This window comes from Castanea sativa, chromosome 10 (genome assembly GCF_040712315.1).
Source record: "Castanea sativa cultivar Marrone di Chiusa Pesio chromosome 10, ASM4071231v1".
Taxonomy (NCBI): domain Eukaryota; kingdom Viridiplantae; phylum Streptophyta; class Magnoliopsida; order Fagales; family Fagaceae; genus Castanea; species Castanea sativa.
Window position 1 is genome coordinate 36,232,885 of NC_134022.1, and position 24,323 is coordinate 36,257,207.

Here is a 24,323-nt window from a genome sequence, read left to right on the forward strand (position 1 = left end):
CCCTAGCAGACCAATCACAAAAAATTGAATTGACATTGATGAAGCTAGGACAACTACAAGTCGTTTGAACTAAAAATTGAATGGAGAAAAGAGATATGGCTACTCTTTTGGGTTTAAGGGGAAAAAAAAAATATATAGTTTCTACATCGAATTGACTAAAGTGGACCGAAATGCTACCCTATTATGGCTTAACAAAAGTTAGGCTTGAAGATATTATATAGATGAGATATAGATTGGGTAAAATATAGCATAAAAAAAAAGATGTCTCATGTTTTGTGCTCAAGATATGTCATGATTAATTGGCAGGAGAATAGGGTAGTGACAAACAAAAGAACAACATTATTAAAAATGATGTCAAACATTTGGACTAAGATCAAAATATTATATATCAAGGATAAAATCTGAGTCATCCCAAACATAGAGGGTGTAATTCACATATTACTTTACCATATATATATATATATTGTTTCCACAAGCACCTGCACAGCACAGGTGACAGGACTATGATACAAAAGGGTTCACAATTTAAAAATTCACACTTCTAATTTTTATTAAACCATTCCTCACAATATTGCTCAACAACCTATTCACTTATTTCAGTCTAGTTTGCAAGTAAAACCATTCCTCACAATACCACTCAACAACCTGTCAGAGTCTCAACATTTGATCCAATACCTTCAATGTACCTAAGAGATGAACATAAATATCGAGAAGAGGAATTTTCCTTGTGCCTTTAGCAGTATCATTTCAGGGAGTTCTCAATATCGATCACAAATCGATACCTCACGTCTCTCTTTATTAGCCTCTCAAGAGCTTCATTTGCATCGTGAATTGGAATTACTTCTATGTTTGGGTAAATTTTATGAACACTACAGAAGTCTATCATTTCTCGTGTCGACTTTGTACCACCTGTAAGGCTACCAGAAACGGTTTTCATTCCTGTCAAAAGATCAATGAATGTTGTTCAATATTACACTCAAGCCTAGAAAGCTATCACCAACTAAAAGAGTTCTTAAAATTGCATTAAACTCTTCAAAACTGACGGTTTTCAAAGTACCTATGTTAAGGCTTGCAGGATGGAATTTGACTTCACTTGGGAATCCCACTAGGACCAGAACACCACCAGTTTTCAACAGTGACATGTATGGATCAAATGGGTGATCACCAGCTCCAGTGTCAATTATAAAGTCTAATGACTTTGCCTCAGCCTGTAAATAGCATGCTAACAATCAATACAACAATATCCATAAAGATAGGTAAACAATTTCAATATTCCTAATGTTAATAGGACAACAAATGCTCTATAATCAGGATTGGAAAATCATAGTGAGAATGATGATAATGTATGGTACTGTTGCTCATGGTTCAATTTCTTAAATAATGGCCAAGATTCAGAAATGGATATTGAATTAGGGCCTGCTGATGTGAAAAATCATGCCATGCCACTTGTACGACTTCTTGTCGTGTGTTTTTTTTTTTCTCCAATAAATTCAGCTTGTTCATAAAATTAAAAAATCTTTATAAGAAATTTATGTAAATCTACCTTCATCTGCTCTTGGTCAGATGAGACCACAAATTTGTCTGCACCAAGCAAAGTTAGAGCTTCCTCTTTCTTGGATATGCTAGTGCTGAGAACAGTCACATTCAACCCAAACGCCTTCCCAAACTTCACTGCCATGTGACCAAGACCTCCAAGTCCAATCACGCCCAGAGATTTACCAGGTTGGTTCATCTTGTGACGTATCATGGGACTGTACACGGTGATTCCAGCACAAAGCAAAGGAGCTGCTGAAGCCAATGGGTAGTCATCAGGTATCCTGAAGCAGTACCTGCAAGACCAAAACTTATATTCTTAATTTGTGAAAAACTTGCCAAATCCCATGAGTATAAAGCTACAATTATCACATCAAATTGCCTTCGGCAGAAACATTTATTTAAACCAGGGTTTTGTTTTTGGGTGGGGGGGGGGGGGGTGTGGTTTATATTATTATGTAATAGTGAATTTTGCATCTATATGAAAATGAAGAAAGAGAATACAGCATCAAAGAATACTTACCTATCATTGACAACAATATAGCTGGAATATCCTCCTTTTGTAATAGTACCATCATCATCCACCCCATTAAAGGTTAAAACTGGTATTTTTACGCAATAAACTTCTTCTTCATCGTTACAGTATTCACAATCTCTACATGAATTGACATAAGTTCCTACTCCAACGTGGTCACCAACTTTGAAGCGGTTAACATTAGAACCGACCTCTTGCACAATGCCAACAATCTCATGTCTGGTGTGCAAATATTACATTTATATCAGTTCATGAAAATCTAAAACTTCTCATAGTATACACAGTCTGTCCACTTACCCAGGCACCAAAGGATACTTTGAATCCCCATGTTCATTCCTGGTCGAAGCTACATCAGCGTAACAAACTCCACTGTGCGTAATTTTTATTGAAACATCATCACTCCTTACGACCCTGGTCAAAAAATTTCCCAAGTTAATTCTTGACCAGAACAAACAGCATATAACAATCAAGCAATGCAAATTTCAAACATTATTAATCATGGTTCTCAAAATCATATAGGAACTCAGGCATAGGATCATTATTGTCAACTAATGATATGGAAAACAACATTTGAAATCCAAGCTGAAATTCTATTCTTTTTCTTAAAAACTGACGTCACCTATTTGACATTCTACAAATGAGTAGGTTCAATGATTTTGCTACTACCTAGTGCATAGACAAATCAAGAAATGTAGACTTTAGCACCCCCAAAATAAAATTATTCAAGAAAAGTTGAGATGAGAACAAACACTCATATTGGTCGCTCAATAAAATTTGATGGCTCCACTCATATTTCTAAACACTTTTTCATGAACAAATCCAATATTTTGAATTGGCAATTTAAGATTACGTACCATCATCAAAAGTATTAATTTGAAGTGAGGACATTTCATGAAAGTAGAGTTGACTCTGCAATGGAAAATAGTCTAGAAAACGATTTTCAGAGTATGCTAACATTCTGAAAATGCTATTTCCCTACAAATTTTTCACATTTTCTCAACCTTTTTCTCAGCTACCAAACAAATTCCATAACAAAAAAATTCAAAATATATCCTCAACACAACCAAAAAAAAGAAAAACATCTTTTATTCACAAACTCGGTGAGAGGAGGAAGAAAGGATGAGAGATTGAGGGAAAGAGAGAGAGATCGGGAAAGAGAGGATCGGAGTGGATGGAGGCGGCGGCGGCTAGATCGGGTGGGTTTGGGGGTGGAGTGGGCTGGTGGTCGGTGGCGGCCAGTGGGGGTTTGAGAAATGGGTTTGCGGAATGGGTTCGTCGGAGTGGTGGGTTTGACGATTGGGTTCGTCGGAGTGGGGGGTTTGAGGAATGGGTTTTCTGGGTTTCAGGGATGGGTTCGTCGAGGATGAGGACGGCGATCTGACCGGCGAGGATGAGCTTCAGGTGGCGTTTGCTTGAGCTCTGTCTCTGTCTCAGTCTCAGGTGGCTATCTGACCGGCGACCTAGCTCACTCTCTCTACTCTCTCTTCTTGCTCTCTCTCTCTCTCTCTCTCTTTGCGCGTCTGAGTCCGGAAATGGTTTGAAGTGAAAATTTTCACTTCAAACCATTTCCGGGTCAAACATTTATTTTTACGGTCAAATAAAATGTATTTTCGGAAATTTTATTTTTTATGTGCAACCAAACACACGGTTTTATGAAAAATGATTTCCTAAAATGGTTTGTGAAGCCAAAACAAACGCACCTATGTTACAGAAATGGCTTCAATTTGGTTTTATTTTTTTTATAGCCCCCTTCAAGATGTTGGATTTGTATGTTAAAACAATGAATGTCAGTGTTCAAAGTCATGGACAACCAAACTTTTCCTTAATAAACTATGTGTAAACATGGAGGCTTCTTATATATATACCTGCGGTTGAAGCTGTAAGGTGATAAAACGCCAGATGCATCTCTTGCTGCCCATCCAAGGCAATCTTCATTTGCACTCAAGGAGCTCATTTTTCACTGGTTTACCATAAAGGAATCAAATATCAGCTTATAATAAAATCAAGAAATTGACTTTCTAGCATAAGACAAAACTGTGAATATTGGCAACTTACTTATATTTACTTCAAAAGATCAAACAAAATAAAATAAGAGCCAAAGGCCGTGTATAGCATATGTATCATAAAAAGGTACTGTCTGACAGATTTCAGATTCAAACACATGAATTGCTATTCAGTTTGTGTTGGCTTTCCAGAGAGAGAGAGAGAGAGAGAGAGAGAGTATTACTCCACCCAAACCAAGTAAGACAACTTTTAATAGGTTTAATAGTATCACTATGTATCCGTATGCCAATTCAAACTCTTGTAGAAGTCTCCTATAAATAGGTAGACAAGATGATTTCACAGAACTTTATCTTACACCCGACTACATTTGACCATTAGTTCAGTAACCCATTTAACCAATCCACCCGGTATAAAATGAGTTCAAATCTCCTGTCTCACTTTTTCTGCTCCACTCTATACTCCACCACTAAAAATGAAATAGAAGATTTGGACCTGTATAAAATTAAGAAAGAAGCCATTAGCACAAGCTAATAGAGTATAGGTACAAAATTAGTTGTAATATAAGACTATAACTTTAGTCAATATCTTTTTATTGGAGGCAAATTTCGACAAATCCACTATTAGATTACATCTTATTTTTACCTTTTTCATGCTTGCAAAATTTCTAGAAAATTAAATATTAATAGTTATATCATTAATAAATTGTTTAAATGACATGTTTTTGTAGTTTGAAATTATGCATAAAATATAAGTTTATAGATTATATAGTAGATAATATCCGATTGACACAGAATTTGACATGTGTATTAAAAGCATAAAAAATATGCAATTTAACGATTAGATTTTCAAAATATCTAGTAATGTTTATTTTACTAAATAAAATTGTAGCCTTAAGTTACAACTAGTTTTGTAGCTAAATTTTGTTTCTAATACCATTCCATTTTCTTTAACAAATAACCGGTTGTCGGGGACATTTTGCGACAAGGGCAAAAAATGTGAAAATGACCCAAATCTCCCCTTGGGTTCTTTAGAAGTATTTATTGTGGAGAATCAAGCCTAAAATTTCAAATGTATAATGAACAAAATGCTAATGATGCTTTTACAAGAGAAAATCAAAATGCCAAAAACAAAAGTGTAGAAAAAGTATAAAAACATAACAGGTTTGAAATTTCGACCGACAGTCACCAAGAAGAGGAAAATGAGGGAGGTTGTGAGGAAGAGATGGAAGGTTCCCCTGTACCCATATTTCCACCCCTAAGGTTCAGAATTGTGAGAATGTTTCTTGGCTCAATGGGTTTTTGCTCTCAAGTTTCAGCTCTATGGGAAAAACGTGGTTCAACAAGTTTAAAACTTCGACCCACCGTCACCGAGAAGAGGAAATTGAGAGAGGCTGTAAGGAAGAGAGGGAAGGTTCCCCTGTACCCGTATTTCCATCCTAAGGTTTAGAATTGTGAGATCGTTGACTGAATGAATGAGTTTTTGCTCTGAATTTTCAGGTCTCTAGGTAGAACGTGAGTTGGTTTCTTTATGAGCTGAAGAGAGAGTTTTATATAAAGTTTGGGGTGTTGCTCTTGACTGGTTTTTGAGTAGTGGAAGAGGCTTTTATCCCTTATGATACTATTTTGGTGTTTTGTCTTGGGTTGCTTTTATTTAGGGAAGAGTTTGGTATGCTTTTAGCATGATTTTGGAAATAAAGTGGGTTTTCTCTAATTAGTTACCTTTGGTAAGAAATTTCAGACCATTGGGAGGCTCACCTAAGTGAGGGCTAGCATGTGGAGTTGGCCAATGGGAGCCAACTATGTTTAAAGGAAAAAATGGTTTGGGCAGAAACTTTGGGCCACAGTCACCCAGAGTATTAAAGATGTTTTTGGGTGAAAATTTTGGATACAAGACCTCCTCCATGAACCTGAGGTGCTACTAGTGTCCCTTACCCACTTAGTAGCACGCATAGGCTGGGCTCATGCAAAAGGTCTGAAAGGAATTGACCCATACCCTCCAAACCACACTTCCTCAATTTCCCCCATAAATCACATGGGCTTAGGTCATGCTTAAAAAAATATAATATAATATAATACATGAATTGAGCCCACAATGAAGTCAGGCTTGGTTGAATCGGGCTTGTAGAAAATGTGTCGCGAAAATGGGTATCAACACCAGTCAATGGTGTGAAAAAAAAAAACAATCAATTAAAGTATTTATTGCATTTTGACAATAATTTAAAGTACTAAATTCATGTTATTAATTCTTTCAAGGTATAGCAATGGGGCAGGGCGGGCTCGAAGGATGGTGTCTTCGTTCTCGCCCCGCTTGGTTTTGTCTTGCCTCATCACTGCCCTGCCTTGCATGACGAGAAAAACTTTCTCACCCCATCCCCACCCCTTGGGGCCCTAGGAAGTCTTGTCCCACCCCGTAAAACTCTACTTTTTGTTAATTTGCACTATGACTAGTACAATTTTTTTAATGAAACCTATTTCATTAATAAAAATATACTTGAAATTACAATTATTCCCTCAAATCAAATCAATTTTTAGAAAAAATTAATAATATATCCAAGCATTTAACAAGACAATTGCAAAAAAAAAAAAAAATCTCATAGTATAACACATAACAAAATAAAGGCAGAAAACCATATTGGGTAGAATAATATAAGCTAATATTGATATGTTTGTTTAAATAGTAGGGTTTTAAGGTATTAAAAATTTACAATTATAACCCTTAGCAACACAGGGTGGGGCAGGGACAAGGACGGAGACAGGGAGGTGCGGGGTGATGTAGGTCTAAAAAGTCTAAATCCATCATCACCCTGCCCCGTGGTGTGGGGCTAAAATCTTACCCCATCCCCGCCCCACCATCTTTGCGGAGCGGAGAAAACCCGCATGAGGCGAAGCGGGGAGGGGCGGATTAAGCGGGGCAGGCCAAAATTGCCATCCCTAATTCTTTCTTTAGTAGAAATAAATTACGGGCACCTCGACCCGAAACTAGCGTCGGCAGTGACCTCCTTGAGATATTTAAGGAAAACCATCTAGGTGCCATCCCAGTCCCACCAATCAGATTCAGATTCAGCATTGTTGCCAAAATCTATTAGCTCTATAATTTCCATACAAATACAAAGTACATCATTGCATACGTAATAAATAGAATGAAGGATAAATCATTTCATACGTAATAAAATAAGGATAATTTTACCATGTGTTGCTTCATACAATTGTTAATAGAATAATGTTACAGTTACAAACTATTTTATAAAAATTTTACAGACTGTTGACATGACCAACTTTTTATTGGTTTTTACTTAGGCTCACCACTAACCAATGTTATGAAAACTGTTACGGTGCTCGTTTTGGTTTGTTTATTGGAATGGAATATTTCAGTACCGACCTATTTCAACGTACCGTTTTAAACTGTTTCGAAATTACCACTTTATATATATATATATATATATATATATATATATATATATATATAGAGAGAGAGAGAGAGAGAGAGAGAGAGAGAGAGAGATGGGTTTAAGTTACACCTAGTGTAACTCTAAAGAGTTACACATTTTTTAAACTGTTAGATTTCAGTAGATCCAACGGTCAAAAAAATACTCTCATTAATGCTAATATTTTGATTAGGATTTCATTGATTATCCCTCATTTATTATATTTTATATCTATCTCTAAACTAAAAAAAAAAATGTTATATTTGACTCTCTCTTTACGTTTCAATACCCTATGAAATTTCAGATATAGATGTAGAGCTCTTGTCACTCACATGACCACTAACATAGCTTGTAGTCACTCCAAAATCAACACCAAAACTTCCAAAACTCTACTTGGTTCTTTCAGACTCTCCATGGATGCTAAAGTTGGTTGTTGCTGCCTGTATACCTTGAATTGTTAAGTTAGTTCGTATGTAGTCCAGGGTAGATGATTTTTATTCTTATTTAGGGCATGTGTACTTTTAAATAAGAGTTTGTTGATTTGGTTATCCAATCAATTAAAAAAAAAAAACAAAGAGTTTGCTGATTTGTAAGCTTAGTTATGGTTGTAATAATTATCTGATGTTTTCTGAACATTGTACATGTGTTTTGCTACTTGAAAATAGATTTTTGTCATTTTCTATCTCTATTGCCTAGTTGATTCTCTTTTGAATGAATTATTGCCATTTTAGGCATGTGTTTCTGTCAATCTTCTTGCTGGAGGAGTGACATCTTTCACAATGTTAGCTTGTCATGGTTGTCAAAATCCCGATCTGAATCTTACGATTTTACGATCCCACCTACTCAAAACGATCCAGATCTTTCAAGGATCTTTGCGATCGTTCAAGATCGGTAGGATCGTATAATTGAAGATCTCAAACGACCTTGATTTCTTGTAATCTTCTTTAACTTGACAGAAGGCTCAGTTGGTCCCAAATGAAAAATAAAATTCCAATAAATCAAGTTTTTTCACTCTAATATAGACAGAGTGTCAGTTGAACCCAAATAAAAAAATATCACAAAAGAGTGTCACGTTTTGAGATTTTCGGTCTCTTTAAATGATTCTTGCAAATGGATGTAGTGATATATGACAATTATATCAATGAATGTATAATTTATGTGATTATTTAATATACCAATGTGTATTTTTTGTTTTTTTCTCAAATAATGTAGGATCTTCGATCCATGATCCGATTTTACAATCCACGATCCCACTTACCTTCCATGATCTTACGTAGGATCCTGATTTTGACAACCTTGCAGCTTGTTATTCTTCCAAACCATATCCATGTCCCTGAGTCTGAAAGAACCAAGTTGAGTTTTGGAAGTTTTGGTGCTGATTTTGGAGTGACAACAAGCTATGTCAGTGGTCCTGTGTAACGCCCCAAAAATCATAAGCAATAAAATTCTATTTAATCTGAAAAATTCATAAAAATATTAAATAAAAGAATCTAGCAACCTAAAAATTTCATCACAAATGTCAAAACTCTAATCCACCAAAAATTAAAACATCCTCAAAAAATTCTCCAGTACAATGTTTAATACCATAAAAATAAAAATAAAATCTTCAGTCCCACAAAATAATTTGTAACTGTTGACTTCTAGGAATCTCTACTCCAATAATTTCTCTAATGTATCTATAAGAGGAAAATAAAGGGGGGTGAGATAACTCAATAAGTGGAATTCACTAACATTGGGGCATGAGAACAACCTTTCAAAAAAAAAAAATTATTTATATTGTGAGCCATCATAGTATATATATACATATATCAATACCATCACAAACAAAATTTCCTAGGCTTTGCTCGTGGTCAATGTTTACGCCCCGTTGACAGGGTTATGCTGTCCCCTTTTATGGGACTGAAACCTCCTTTTCATCTTTCTTACGGATGGCTCCGTTGGAACCTAAAGGTGCACTCCCTTGCTAAGGAGCTTCCTTTTTGGATCATCAATAGTATACTCCCTTGCTAAGGAGCTATCAAATGTAACTGTCCCCTTTTCTAGGACCGTCCCTTGTTAAGGACTAGCTGCAGCATGATTGTCTCTTGCTAAGAACTAATACAATACAGAGCTTTTTAATCATGACTTGCCATAGGTTTTCAAAACATATTCAAGATGCTCACATAAATAATCCATTAAGATGCTCACATAAAAATATCTCATTCATAATTCTCAAAAATATAAGGATATATTCACACATACAATTTAAATAAATTTAGGTTATCCCACAAGTTTTTCATAAAACGAATAATAAATGTGCACATCAAGCAATTATAAAATATCCATTTATATATATATATATATATATATATATATATATATATATAGAATAACAACATATTTCTTTGACATAAAATAGTTTAATTAATCAACATTGTTTGGGAGAACCCCCAAAATTAGCAAACACTACTTACCTCTTAGTTGCAAATATAAAAGAAATCAGCCTCCCTTGAATCACAACAATTCAGTAGAATTAGAACCTAGCAACACCAAAAATAGGTTCATCAATACACAATTTCCCACTTAAAAATCTATTTTCATGCTTAAAACGGTTTTATCCTAGACAATATTGATATATCCAAAATCCTCCATTTATTCACTTAACTATCCAATTCACTTTTAGCTTTGATCAGATTTTTGGACTTAAAAAATTATTACTGCCTAATCAGATTTTTCTATTAACGTAGTCATAGGTATTCATGAAACTTCAATAGGGCTGAATAATAATGATCTGACCAACCTGAACGTAACAACCATATTATTTATTCATATACATCTAGTTGCTTAACATTCCTACTTGATGCTGCTGGATATCTATTGACTCTAATATTATATATATTCAATCTAACATGGGAAGCCACGTACAAGCCTTAATTCATCCATCTAGTTGTCTATTGCCCCATTAAAGCTGTTGGACTAGTCTTAGAAAATAATAAAAGGGTGATGGTTGATTTGGTCAACAAAGGAGGCTATGTGTGAATACATATTAACACAAGCACCCTTTCCCCTTTGATCAAACAGTTGGAGCACAAAAGGTATAAGCCCAAGTTGTGAAATCAATTGGCCATGAATTCCTAATTACCCAATACAAAAATCACTCAAGATACACCATTTTATCAAGGACTTAACTATAATTATCAAATAGATCAACATGATTATCAAAGGGAATCAAAGAAAAGCAAATAATTAAAAAATCAAGAACACCTATGGCAGGACATTTTATTTTATGGGGCAAGAAAATCCTAGAATTTCATTTGGCCAAAAAGAAAGGGAAAGTGGACTCACCTCGTGCGGCGATGAGTGGGTAGTGCCCAAGTCTCCATTGTTGCCGAGTGGGAAGTCAGAGATGATGACCTAACTTCGGCAGAAAAAATCTTGTTTGGCATTGGGGGAAAATGACCCATAACCCATCGAAGACAATTGTGAATTTTCTCTCAACAAGGTTCGGCTTCACACAGAACACATAGAGTTAGAACTTCTAAACGCATTCACATAGAGCACACAGAATCAGACCAGTAAAGAAAAGAAAAAAAAAACAGAGCACTCACAACAGAAAAGAAAGGAAAAATAGAAACAGAGTACTCACAAATAGAAACAGTTCAGCTTGGTGTTTTTTTTTTTTTTTTTTTTTTTTTTTTTTTTTTTTTTTTTTTCTGCCGACAACATGTAGAGGTGGAAGTGGAGGAGCAATGGAGGAGGAGATAGAGAGAGAGAAATGCAGGTTTAGAAAAGAGAAAGAGAGACTAAGGGAGAGACAAATGTGAGACCAAACGTAGAGAGAGAGAGAGTGTGTCAGGCGTGTATTTTTTTTTGGGTTTAGAGATGCAATAAATAAGGAACAATTAATGAGATACTATTAAGAATATTAGCATTAATAAGGATTTTTTTTTAACCGTTGGATCTACTTAGATCTAACGGTTTAAAAAAGGTGTAACTCTTTAGAGTTACACTAGGTGTAACTAGAACTCATCTATATATATATATATATATATATATATATATATATACAATTCCTACTACAATATTGCAATCGTCATGGTCGGCTAGAGAAGCCAAAGTCCCTTCTTCTTCTTTTGTCTTTTAGGTGGGTCCCTAGAGAAGCCAATGAGGCCGCCCACTTTCTTGCTAAAAGGAGTTTGATATACAGTATTCATGAACCCAAAGACAATTATTTACTTGGTACCAAAATAACAAAAGCACTAACCCAAGTCTTCCTATAGGCGTGGACTATTCAAACTTCTTAAATTTAGAGCAAGATAGCCATACCTGAAATTTTGATGCACAGCCGTAGAGGAGAAAAGAAAACAAAACTCAATCATGTGTTGCGGCTGAAAACAAAAAGAACTTTCTTATGTGCATACATGTGTAACTTAAAAAGGTAAAAGGCTAGGGTTATCAAGGCCCATATTTTACTTATGCCACCTCACTTGGGCCTTATATCTCATAGCATTTATCTTATTTTTAATGTCTTAGACCCAAATCAATTTAATCCATTTAATTGTAGGCTTCCTTTTTAATTTACGTATAATAATTAAATAAGTAATAAAATTATGGGGTGTTACATCCTGTGAGTGACAAGAGCTCTACATCTCTATCTGAAATTTCATAGGGTATTGAAGAATCTGTGGATGAACATGCTTCAAGTTCTGCTATGATAGACAGTGAGAGAAATGTAGAGAGAGAGTCAGAAGTAACACTTTTTTGGGGTTTAAAGATAGGTATAAAATATAATAAATGAGCTTGTTATTCTTCCAAACCATATCCATGTCCCTAAGTCTGAAAGAACCAAGTTGAGTTTTGGAAGTTTTGGTGTTGATTTTGGAGTGACTACAAGCTATGTCAGTGGTCCTGTGAGTAACCAGCTCTACATCTCTATTTGAAATTTCTTAGGGTATTGAAGAATCTGTGGATGAGCATGCTTCAAGTTTTGCTATGATAGACAGTGAGAGATATGTAGAGAGAGAGTCAGAAGTAACACTTTTTTGGGGTTTAAAGATAAGTATAAAATATAATAAATGAGGAATAATTAATGAGATTCTCATCAAAATATTATCATTAATGAGGGTATTTTTTTACCGTTGGATCTACTCGAATCTAATGATTTAAATAAAGTGTAACTTGAACCCATCTTTTATATATATATATATATATATATATATATATATATATATATATATATATATATATATATATATATATTAATTAGTAATTAATAAAAAAAAATGTTATTAGCCATTGCTATTCTTAAGCCAAATTTTATAAATGTAATAGTATATTTAATGAATGTAGGAGCATTCGAAGTTGGCATGGTATATGCCATATCTTGCCAAGATTTACTATTTCAGCACAAAAAAAATGTCAACAACTAATCTGCTAAAGTTAAAAAAATTTGCAATACTGCTACAGTACCATCGCAAATTTGTGATGGTACTATAGTAATATTCTAAATCCAAAAATTATTATTTTATTCTACCTACAAAAATATGACTCCTCTCTCCATTGTCTCATTTTTTCTCTCTCTCTCTTCATAATATATTATTTTATTATGTAAGTATATTATTTTTTTATATAGATATATTATTTTAATGTGTAGTATAGTAAAATAAAAGTTGAGATGTTGAATGTATTGTAAATTAATATTGTATAATTGATAAAGTAGTTTTTTGAGATGATAAAATAAAATATGATTAAATTATCGAATAAGAATGCTCTAATATAGTGTTTTAAGAGAAATACTAACATTAGGGGCGGACAACTTCACTACTCACAAATCAATTAAAGTATTTATTGCATTTTGACAATAATTTAAAGTACTGAATGAGTAAATTCACGTTATTAATTCTTTCTTTAGTAGAAAGAAATTACGATCCCGACCCCACACTGACGTAGGCAGTCACCTCCTCGAAATATTTAAGCTGACCTCCTCCAGATAGGTGCCATCCCAGTCCGACCAATCAGATTCAGCATTGTTGCCAAAATCTATTAGCTCTATAATTTCCATACAAATACGAAGTACATCATTGCATACGTAATAAATAAGGATATTGACTCATGAGAGAACTGGTCATTGCAATTTATAGCTGGGACTCATGTCAAATATATTAGGTTCAAGGACAGTTTGACTGAAAGGAATGTAACGTACACTCATTGGACCCAATGGCATATTTTCTCGATGCAGTTGATACGTGAATTCAATCCTCATCTTACTCATTAAATCATAACAAGAAAAAGAGTACATTTATTTCCAATTCAAATGTTCACTTTCATTCACGAATGATTAGTCAAAAATACTTGTATACTTATACCTTGAAGAAGTACGAAAAAGAAAGGAAAAAATGACGATTTAAAAAATGAGCATTGAGTGTGACTTATTTTTAGTATTTTTTTAATTGAATATGTCTATTTATTTTAAATATACAATAATAAGTGATAGTAAATTTTAATTTTCACATTTTATTTAGTTAGTAGGTGATGTAACAATTTCTCATTCAAACAAAAAGAAATTTCTTTTAAAAAAGTATGGGAGGTAAGTTACACCCTTAAAAAACAGTATAAAAAAGCTATATATATATATATATATATATATATATATATATATATATATATATAAACTTATAATCTAGTCCAAACACACAAAATGTCAAAGTCTCTATTTGTTGTCATTATTATTATTTTTTTCCTTTAGACTTGCAAATATTTGTCCCTTTCATTTACCGTTTCCATTCTCCTTTGTCTTTGAAGGTCAGCAATTTTTTTTTTTTTTTTTTTTGGGTGTGTGTGTGTGGATAAATCACTAAACTTTTGTGGAGAAAAAACCAACAATACGAAACAAAGGCCAATACAGGCCCAGACAACAAAACCAGGGGAAAACAGAGACTCCTAGGCGTATAAACAGTCTTTAAAGGCCCAAATCACAGATGTAGTCTATAACCTATAGATTATGGCCATTCTCATTGATGATTCATTCTGAAACATTCTTAAGAACTACAACGATTTATGTGCTACCATGTAAGACCTTTTCAACAGTTTTGAAGAGCTCTCCTTTGGCCTCAGCTTCGTACTTTTTTTGTTCATTGCCTTAAAATTTTTGTAACAGTTTTGTGTGGTAGTCTATTCCCAACAACCTTGGGCTTTCATGCACTGACCCCAATTTACTTGTATCTTGGATTGGCCTTATTTCACAATGGAAAGTCCAAGAAGTGTTTCTTTAAGTAACTAAGAAAATTAACATTTTTTTACACCAAACTCCCTAGTTCTTAGCTCAGTTGAGATGACCACTAGACAGCTGAGTTTCTACCATAGAATCCCAGTAGGATTCCCTTCTCCCTGAGTAAAGTCTTTTCTCACTACTCTTGTGTTTCACTTCCCAAAAAGCTTCCAACCCCCTCCATCTTGCCCCTCTTCCCCTATTTATAATCTCCCCTTAGTGGGGTTGTCATGATGAAGGGATTTTTTCCCACGTTAGTGGGTCCCTGTGCCTTATATTCCTAACCAAATGAGACCCACCACACACTGCTAACATGACTTCCTTAAAACTTGTAGTTGACGCTAATTAATGCTTGGCAGACGGATTTTCCTAAGGCATTATTCCTTGTTCACGGCATGTCGGGGGATACATCGTCTAAGTGTTTGGCTGGGCCTAATTGGGCCTGGTTTAGTGTTGAAATAGACTGAGGCCATTTGAAGAATGGGTTGCTAGCTCGAGAATGGGCCAGCATTCTTGGTCCATACAATTTGATATATATATATATATATATATATATATATATATATATATATATATATATATAGTTTACTAATTCATTCAAATTCCACCAATTATAAACATCCTTTTGGTTGATTTACATGAACTTTTGTAATTGATACTAACATAAAATCATGGAAGAGTGATAACTGAAAAATTAGGAAACCTTTGGCCTCAACTTTTTTTCCCCACCAAAGCAAGCTACTTCTTTTTAATCTCTAATTCTCTCCTCACGTGCCCAAAGTTGTTTTTGTTCCACCATCTTAATTCTTGTTCACATTTAGTCACTTTTTTTAAGAATGGCTATGCTTGGGTTTGGCTCCCATGTACTACTCCAAACTTCTTCAACCGTTTCACCACAAGTTAGATATGATAACCACATTTCTTCAAATCTGAAACATCTCTTCCTCCTAGGTTTAGTCAGCCCCGACAAATTGATCAATAGAGAGGAGTATGATCCGAAGACATGCATTGAAGGTGATGTACTCTAGTTCCTAGAAATTTTTGAAAACAAGAATTTGTAGCCATGCACCGATCCAATCTTGTTCTTATGGAATGACCATCATCATAATGATTAGCCCACGTGAATTTAGGACCCACATAACCCAAGTCCATGAAGCTACATTCATTGATTACATCTCTAAATAATTGCATTTGATTATGGTCTCTCGGTGCCCCACCCAACTTTTCCTCTTGATGAACAATTTCATTAAAATCACCACCACAAAGCCCATGAATGTTCATTCTAGAATTCAAGCTTCTCAATTTGCTCCATGCTTCACTCCTCCTATGAGTTTCGAGCTCTCCATAAAAACCTGTGAATCGCCATGCATTTTCAGTGTTTCCATTGATGATCATATCAATATAATACCTATGGGAATCAACAACATCAATGTTAATATAATTTTTCCAGAATAAAACTAAGCCACCACCTCTATTTAGCCTTGGGACCACCCACTTTTGGTCAAAATTAATCTTACTCAAAGTACGATCTAGCCTTGCATCATCTGTCTATGTTTCAACTATAAACACGATAGATGGATCTTTTGCCTATATCAATCTAACAAGCTCATTCTCTGTACATGGGTTCCCAAGACCATGACAGTTCCACAATAATAGACTCATTTCTTCTGGTAGGGCTAGTAACTAGCCTTCACCAATATCTTATATTTTGTTGCACCTCCCTGAGAAACCCTTCTTTTCTTTGGTAACTCAATTTGGCTTGCTGTACTTCCTGCATTTCTTTTTTCCCCCACTGCTTCGGACATAACAACATTTGATCTTACCTCTATTCTAGTAATCCTCTTCCATGTACCTTCAGCATGCACATGTTTGTTGAGTGAAGCAAGTAGCTCTAACAGTGGAACTCGTGGTGAAGAGGGAATGTGGGGTGCACGTGTTGTGTGGCTTGGCTCACATGAATCATTAGTGCTTAGGAATTCCATGCAATTTTCCTTACCTGTGCCAACTCCAAATTCGGGTATTACTATGGTAATTGAATCAAAGATCTTTGCTGACAGATTTTTCTCCACTGAATCCTTCTTATTTGAATTCAAATCCCCTATAATTCCCTCGTTAGTCAACGGCCTTGAATTTAGCGGATTCTCCTCTTGAAAATTTGGGACCATATTTTCACTATAGGAGACTTCGAAGCTTTCCTTTCCAAACCTTATGATCTCCGGTGAAGGTTTTCCTGTATGAACCACCACCATCGGTGGCTTTTTAGCTGATTTGGAGTTTGTCATTGACGCACCAAATTTTTTACTAGCAAAGAAACTAGGAACTTTGATCATATTTCTTTGAGTCGGCACAAATGGCGATGCCTTAATCCAGGGACCAAATTGCCGAGATTTTCAATTGAGAGACTCCCTTCACTTTCAATCCATAGATCGCAATCACAATCATCATGCGTCATACATCCACACTAATAGCATAGGTTAGGGAGCCGTTCATATTTGAAAGACACCCACAGTTCCTTACCACTATTAAGTGAAATAACTCGTCCCCTACATAACAGTTGAGAAATATCTATTATGACTCGAACTCGCATAAAATTTTCTCCCTTTGTTTCTGCTTCATCCGTCACTACATTCACCGTTCCAATAGCTTCACACAGTTGTTCAACAATCTGTATTGTCTGAAATGACCGGGAGATCGTGCACTTGCACCCAGAATGTCACCTTATTAAACTCCATATCTCCCACATCCATTTCCCTATCATAACGTTGCAACACCATTAGATGTTTGTCAAAACTCCGAGGCTCGGCTGCGAGGACTTTCTCCATCACACTCTTATCATCAAACGTAAACAAGACCACATGATCACCCTCCTTTTTAATTTTGAAACCATTTGTCGATCGCCAAAGAGGTGTGAAGGTTTTAGCTATAGCATCAATGTTAAGAGCACGCTTAGTCAAGAATTTTGCTACTAAAATAAACTTCGTCGCCGCCTGTTCCTCTTTTATGCGCAAGTTTGATCCTTTACATTCCGAAAGAATTAGACAGCTCCAAGATTTTGTGAGATCTTCCATCCTATACTAGTATCTGTTTCCCAAACCCTTGAAAAAAAAAAAAAAAAAACCCACAAAGCCTTAAGGTAAACCTGTTACCTTGGGGGACAGAGACTCCTTCGAGAGAAGGGACGACTATTCTACACCCTAGGAGAAGATGGAAACCCAACTTTCGCTAGCGGAGAGAAACTTCAATTTGATAGAGAGAGTTTTAGGTAAGTAAAAATAAATAAATTTAAACCCTATATTTTTAAATTGGATTATAATTATTTGAATATTATTATTTATAGGTTGTTTAAATTAAAATTGATTATAAAATGCTTGTTTTTGGATAACCTCCAATTAATGGACATGATTTGGGTCTAGGAGGCAATTTTCGGAGTAACAGTGTGAGGGAGGGCAATATAGTAAGTTAACACACATCTGAAACGTATTAACAAAATAACATCTCGAGTTTTAGAAACTCGAGTTCCATTTTGAAACTCCAATCCCAAACACTCACTTTATACTTGATGACGTGGACAGGAAATTCCAGAAAATGCCACATAGATCTCGAGTCTGTAAGACTCGAGATCTAAATCGAGTTCCACAGACGCAAGACCAACGAAGAGAACCCAGGCAGAGCATTCTTCTTTGAAGAAGAGGAAAACCCAGTAGAACACGAAGAAGAAAAGAAGAAACCCAGAATGAAGATGATGAAGAAAAGAAGAAGAAACCTAGGAACGAAGATGATGAAGAAAAGAGGAAGAAACCCAGAAATGCAGAACATTCTTCGTTGAAGAGGAGAAACCCAGGAGGACACGAAGAAGAGAGAAACCCAGTTGAAGATGAAGCCTAAACCTAGGAAGAAGATGAAGCCCGAACCTAGGAAGAACGGAACGAGGAAGAAAAGAAGAAACCCAGAACGAAGATGATGAAGAAAAGAAGAAGAAACCCAAGAACGAAGATGATGAAGAAAAGAGGAAGAAACCCATAAATGAAAGGGAAAAATGGTAGAACTTGAGTATCTAAAACTCGAGTTCTACATGAAAGGCAAAAATTGTGGAACTCGAGTTTCTAAAACTCGATTTCTACGTGGAATTTTTTCCACCTCAGCTTTTATCTCTTGAGTCTCGAGTTTTTAAAACTCAAGTTCAATCTTGAACTTGAGTTTTTAAAACTCGAGATGCTAGTTTCCCATTTCTTTTGCAATAGGACAACTAACAATATTCTTAGAAAATTAACGTTAAATAGAAAAAAAATTCTCGGGTCTAGTGTCTTGTGCATTCGATCCAATATGATGTTGTCATGTGTTCAACACTTGTCACATGTCTGCATCGTATAGGGTCTAGTGCATATGAAGCACTAAACATCTCCCTATATATTTTTTTCTTTAAAAAAAAAAAAAAACAGTGATTGATTGCTTGAAATTAAAATGGCTAATATACATCAATCTTTTGCTTTTGTTTTTTTGTTTTTTTTTTTCAAAAGAGAAAATCTTAAAATCTTTTTGTTTTTTGTGCAATCTTGGCTGCTCTCACCTCTAAATCAAATGATCAAATTAATCGGCAAATAACTCCCCATGATTAGTGTGAACTAGACACTTCTAATTTTACAAGTGTACGAGGTTAAGAGGGTGAGTGTAAATATTATGCAAATGTGAGCAATAGCTTCATCATATTCATACATTCAGCAGTAAATGAAATTCTTTATTTAAAATCATATTCCTGTTAGTATTGACAAGTTAGTTATGAATGAATTTCTAATGTTTGTATTTTAGAGTAAACATCACTTGCCCAAGAACTAGCAGTCATGATACATAACAAAATTGTTTAAAGAAGTATTGCGTTGAAGTTGACTTGGAAAATCTTCTCGCAAATCTTGGGTTATAGATTAAAATTTCAGATTACTATTCAACTAATCAAAATAAAGTCAGAAAAGCAAATCTAAAAAAGGTCCTCGTCAACCTCAATTCAAACCATAACTTTCTCGCAGCAAAATTGAAAACTTTTCACATAAATTCTATACTGCTTGGTTTTTTTTTTTTTTTGTGGTAATTCTATAGTGCTTGGTTTCTTGGTTATAGAAACTAGGAAAAAATAAACACATATAGATAATAGCTAGGAACAAGTATAAGGACAGGATCTTTCACTAGGAAACAGAGATAATAAAAAATTGAAGCAGTAGGAAAAATCAGAACAAGAATTTTGTTTCTGATCAAAACCAAACCACTATAAATTTCAATTGTACCTTCATTTTGTTAACTGGACTATGATAACAGAACTTGCATAAACATGAGAACAATATAATTAAAAAAGAAAAAAGAAAAAGAAAAAAATGTAAAGAGGAATTGTAACAATAGACAAAGGAAATATAATGGTAGGTTGCAATCTCACAACACATATTGATGATGCTAAATATATCCACTCCAAATTAAAATTTCCTACAAGCAAATTTTGAAGTGTTATCGTGAAAATCTAGCATCTACTTTCACAAACATAATCCCCCAAAAACCAAGATCCATAGGATTGATTTAAACCAGTGAAATTCTTGAAGCAGCCCATTGACTAAGTGATAGCAAGCTGTGTTTCCTTTCAAATTAATGAAAAGATTTAAAAGTTTGAACATCTTAGCTTATACATGAGAAATTTTAACAACTATTTCCCTTGGAACTAAAAATTTTACTGCCAAAAAACGTGAAACTACTCAGTTTGATGAATGAAAGTTAAACAGCTTGGAAAAAGGATATGACCAAAAAAAGAGGAGTCCTTAACAAAAATTTAGAATCACAAAAGCCACCCTTTGATTTTTATTACTGTCTTGTCTATGAAATGAAATACTCAGAAATACATAAAAGATGTTATCCTCTCTTCTGATTTGTAAACTAAAGAGTTCTCTAAAAGCCAAACATAACAGTAAACATCCTAGGCATAAACATTATGTACACCATCCAGAATTTGTGTACTATATTCACATCAAACTCACGGTGAAAATAGTCAAATACCACGTTTTGGCAAAATTTGTGGCAATCTAGCACTATTTTGGAAATATTTAGCAATCTACCACTTTTTTTAGTAAACTCAAGTTCCTAGTGAGTCTGCCACCGTAGCGTTGGCTGAGCTGGATTTTGGGCATTAAAAAATGCCACCTGGTACTCGAGTACTTTGTGCCTTGAACTCGAGTTTACTGGACATGAGTACTGTGTATGTGTAATACATAGTACCTGAGCTCCCTAAACTCGATTATGGCTCAAGTATCACAGTTGAATGACCCAGACTCATACTTGAGTTTAAGGAGCTCGAGTACTGTGTTAGTGTAATAAACAGTACCCGAGCTCCCTAAACTCGAGTATGGCTCGGGTAGCACAAGTGATGGATCCAAACTCATACTCAAGTTTCGTGGAATCGAGTACTGTGTTAGTGTAATTCATAGTGCTCGAGATCCCTAAACTTGAATATGGCTCGGGTATCACAAGTGAAGGATCCAGGCTCATACTCGATATTTGTGGACTTGAGTACGTGTTAGTGTAATACACAGTATCCGAGCTCCCTAAACTCGAGTATGGATCGGGTATCACAGGTGAAGGATCTCGACTTATTCTCGATAATTATATGCATACAATACATAATCTGCTCATACATATTAAAATTCATGGCTTGCAGGCAGTGAATCTGATGGTTTTCATAGTAAAGAGACCATTTATCCCTCATATTTCCAATCATCTAGTCGTCCCTAAGCCCTCTTTTTTTTCTTTTTCAAGATATGGTTATTGAAATTTGTAACCAAGGAATTTTACAGTTTGCACTTGAATTTATTATACTTGCAGAACCTTTCTCCATTCAGTAAAGTGCTTGATTTATTTTTTTGAGTGGTGTTCTTAAATGAAACATGTGCTTGGGTATCAATATCAGTTTAATTCCATGTTGTATAAAAAATTAACAACACACTTTGAGTGAACTCCCTCAAAATGGCCCTAGTTGCTTTGCTTTAAGATAATCATCATACCAAGATTGAAAGGAATGAAGGAATCACAGTCTGGGCCTATTTTTCCATTTGACATAGCTGTCATGGTTTTATCAGTGAACCCAAACTGATGAAATCATGATTTAAATTATCAGGTTGTAATGTTATATAATAAAAATCACCTAGCAATAGACCTTCATAGATTAATCTCTGCTTTTGCGTTCAATCAATGAAAATCACATTTTAAGGAAAACACAATAGTTTAAAACTAGAGATTACTCAATAAAATTGAGTTTCTACCAAGTGTGAATCTGAGGTACGATTTAAGCAATCGGGATCTTAAATCAGGATACAAGACTCATACAGAACAAATGACCAAATTATCTTGTCAGCCTGCATGCGAGTTTGGAAAGTATAATCCAAAACAAGTTAATGTCGAGACATTGAGATATTGAAACCGAATACTGAAAACTACATCAACATTCTGCTTAATACAATAATTATAATGGAAGTTGTGAAAAACAATGCAATTGACACACAGCTTTTGTACTGCCCACGGCTTACTCATTTGTACTGCTCCTGTGTGATGGATTTCACTCTTCCATTGCATCTCCTCTTTCAATCACTTCCACCTTCTCCTTCAATGGAGTAATCTTCGTTAAGAGAACTTCTGTAAACATAGAAAAAGGAATATAATCAAACAGTTCCAACTACACTATTTATTTGCTTTTCTATTACACCAGTTCCAACTAATTATCCCTACTATACTATATGCCATCTACAAACTACATGCATTTAATTATGTGCTCAATAGTTTCCATTTCAGAAGTCTTTTTCATCTATACTGTCAGAACAAGGTTATTGCAACGAATTTGAGAATGGCATCTTTGAACTCTTCGGCAGCAAATTTGAGAATGGCAGTGAGAGTGACTTTGATTTCAACGAAAACTTTGAAGGGAAGCTTTGGATCGGAGGTGAGAGTGACTTTGAAGGAGACTGACTGTGAGATTGAGACAGTGAGAGGGAGATTTAGAGAGTAAGACTGAGTGAGATAGAGAGGGAGATTGAGAAATAGTGACTCGGTGAGTATTGATTAAAAGGGTGAGTGAGGTTGAGCCAAACCCAAGTTTCATGAAATCGAGTTTGGTGGGAGTTCTGGACCAAACTCGAGCCATACTTGCGTTTAATGAGCTCGGGTACTGTGAAAATACATTAACACAGTACTCGAGTTCACGAAACTTAAGTACAAGTCTGGATCTTACACTTGCGATACCCAACCCATACTCGAGTTTACGGAGCTCAGGTACTGTGTATTTCACTAACACAGTATTCAGTCTAGGAAACTTGAGTTCAAGGCACACAATACTCGAGTGTCAAAAACTCGAGTACTAGGTGGCATTTTTTAATGCCCAAAATTCAGCTCAACCATCGCCATGGTGGTAGACTTACTAGGAACTCGAGTATCAAAAAAGTGATAGATTGCTAAATATTTCTAAAACAGTGCTAGATTGCCACAAATTTTGCCAAAACATGGTATTTAGCTATTTTCACCTCAAACTCATCTACCAAATGCATTGTATACTGTCTTATTAAGTGTCTAACAGGTCATAAAAAATGTTAGTATAGTCAACGACTGCAAGATCTAATCTTATCAGTCATCAAATTTCATGGTATTGCCAAGAGCCTTGTAGCTCAGCGACATTAACGAAGAACTAGGGTTCAAATCGCCACTCCCCCACTTGTTGCCACATTTTTCAAATTGCAATCTTACACTACATATCATATTCAGCATCTATAATTGCACACATCACTAACCAATAAATAAGATATCACTTTTTTCAAATCCCTCTAAAGCCAGATCTACCATGAATAAGATATCAAATATTACGATGTGCTGAATGGAATATATGTTGTTCAAAGGTAAAAGTATCAAATTTCATGGTATTGCCAAGAGCCTTGTAGCTCAATGACATTAACGGAAAACCAGGGTTCAAATTGCCACTCCCCCACTTGTTGCCATATTTTTCAAATTGCAATCTTACGCTACGTATCATTTTCAGTATCTATAATTGCACCAATCATCTAACCAAAAAATAAGATATCAATTTTTTTAAATCCCTCTAAAGCCAGATCTACTATAAATAAGATTTCAAATATTACAATGTGCTCAATGGAATATATGATGTTTAAAGGTAAAAGTAGAACAAGTAAACGAAACAGAAGGCCATGGAATCTAGTGGTAATTGGCAAGAGCAATAAGATGATGAATTTTATCAACACCTTCACACCAAGCCATGGAAATTTAAAAAGCATATAACAAAAGCGTTTCAACCCTAGCCCTAGCAGACCAATCACAAAAAATTGAATCAACATTGATGAAGCTAGGACAACTACAAGTCATTTGAACTAAAAATTGAATGGAGAAAAGAGATATGGCTACTCTTTTGGGTTTAAGGGAAACAAAAATATATATAGTTTCTACATTGAATTGAATGAAGTGGACCGAAATGCTACTTTGATATGGCTTAACAAAAGTTAGGCTTGAAGATACTATATAGATGAGATATACATTGGGTAAAATATAGTATTAAA

At 35.0% G+C, this 24,323-nt stretch overlaps 1 protein-coding gene across 1 annotated transcript; it reads right to left on the reverse strand.

Annotated features, from left to right (window-relative positions):
* Positions 1 to 361: 361 nt before the first annotated feature.
* Positions 362 to 4,093, reverse strand: LOC142614169 (putative cinnamyl alcohol dehydrogenase 1). Its single transcript, XM_075786713.1, has 6 exons — positions 3,934 to 4,093; positions 2,366 to 2,479; positions 2,057 to 2,287; positions 1,544 to 1,829; positions 1,058 to 1,208; positions 362 to 939 (listed from the first exon to the last, which is right to left on the reverse strand). The coding sequence occupies exons 1-6, from the start codon at positions 4,020 to 4,022 to the stop codon at positions 743 to 745; spliced, it is 1,068 nt and encodes a 355-aa protein (XP_075642828.1). The 5' UTR covers positions 4,023 to 4,093; the 3' UTR covers positions 362 to 742.
* Positions 4,094 to 24,323: the final 20,230 nt, after the last annotated feature.

What these genes read in the sequence shown, in the direction of transcription:
- LOC142614169 (XM_075786713.1), bottom strand. Translation starts at nt 4,022, where the DNA reads ATGAGCTCCTTGAGTGCAAATGAAGATTGCCTTGGATGGGCAGCAAGA. An exon ending in AAGTATCCTTTGGTGCCTGG is followed by an intron (nt 2,288 to 2,365) that starts GTAAGTGGACAG and finishes TTTGCACACCAG; the next exon opens with ACATGAGATTGTTGGCATTG. An exon ending in TATATTGTTGTCAATGATAG is followed by an intron (nt 1,830 to 2,056) that starts GTAAGTATTCTT and finishes TTGGTCTTGCAG; the next exon opens with GTACTGCTTCAGGATACCTG.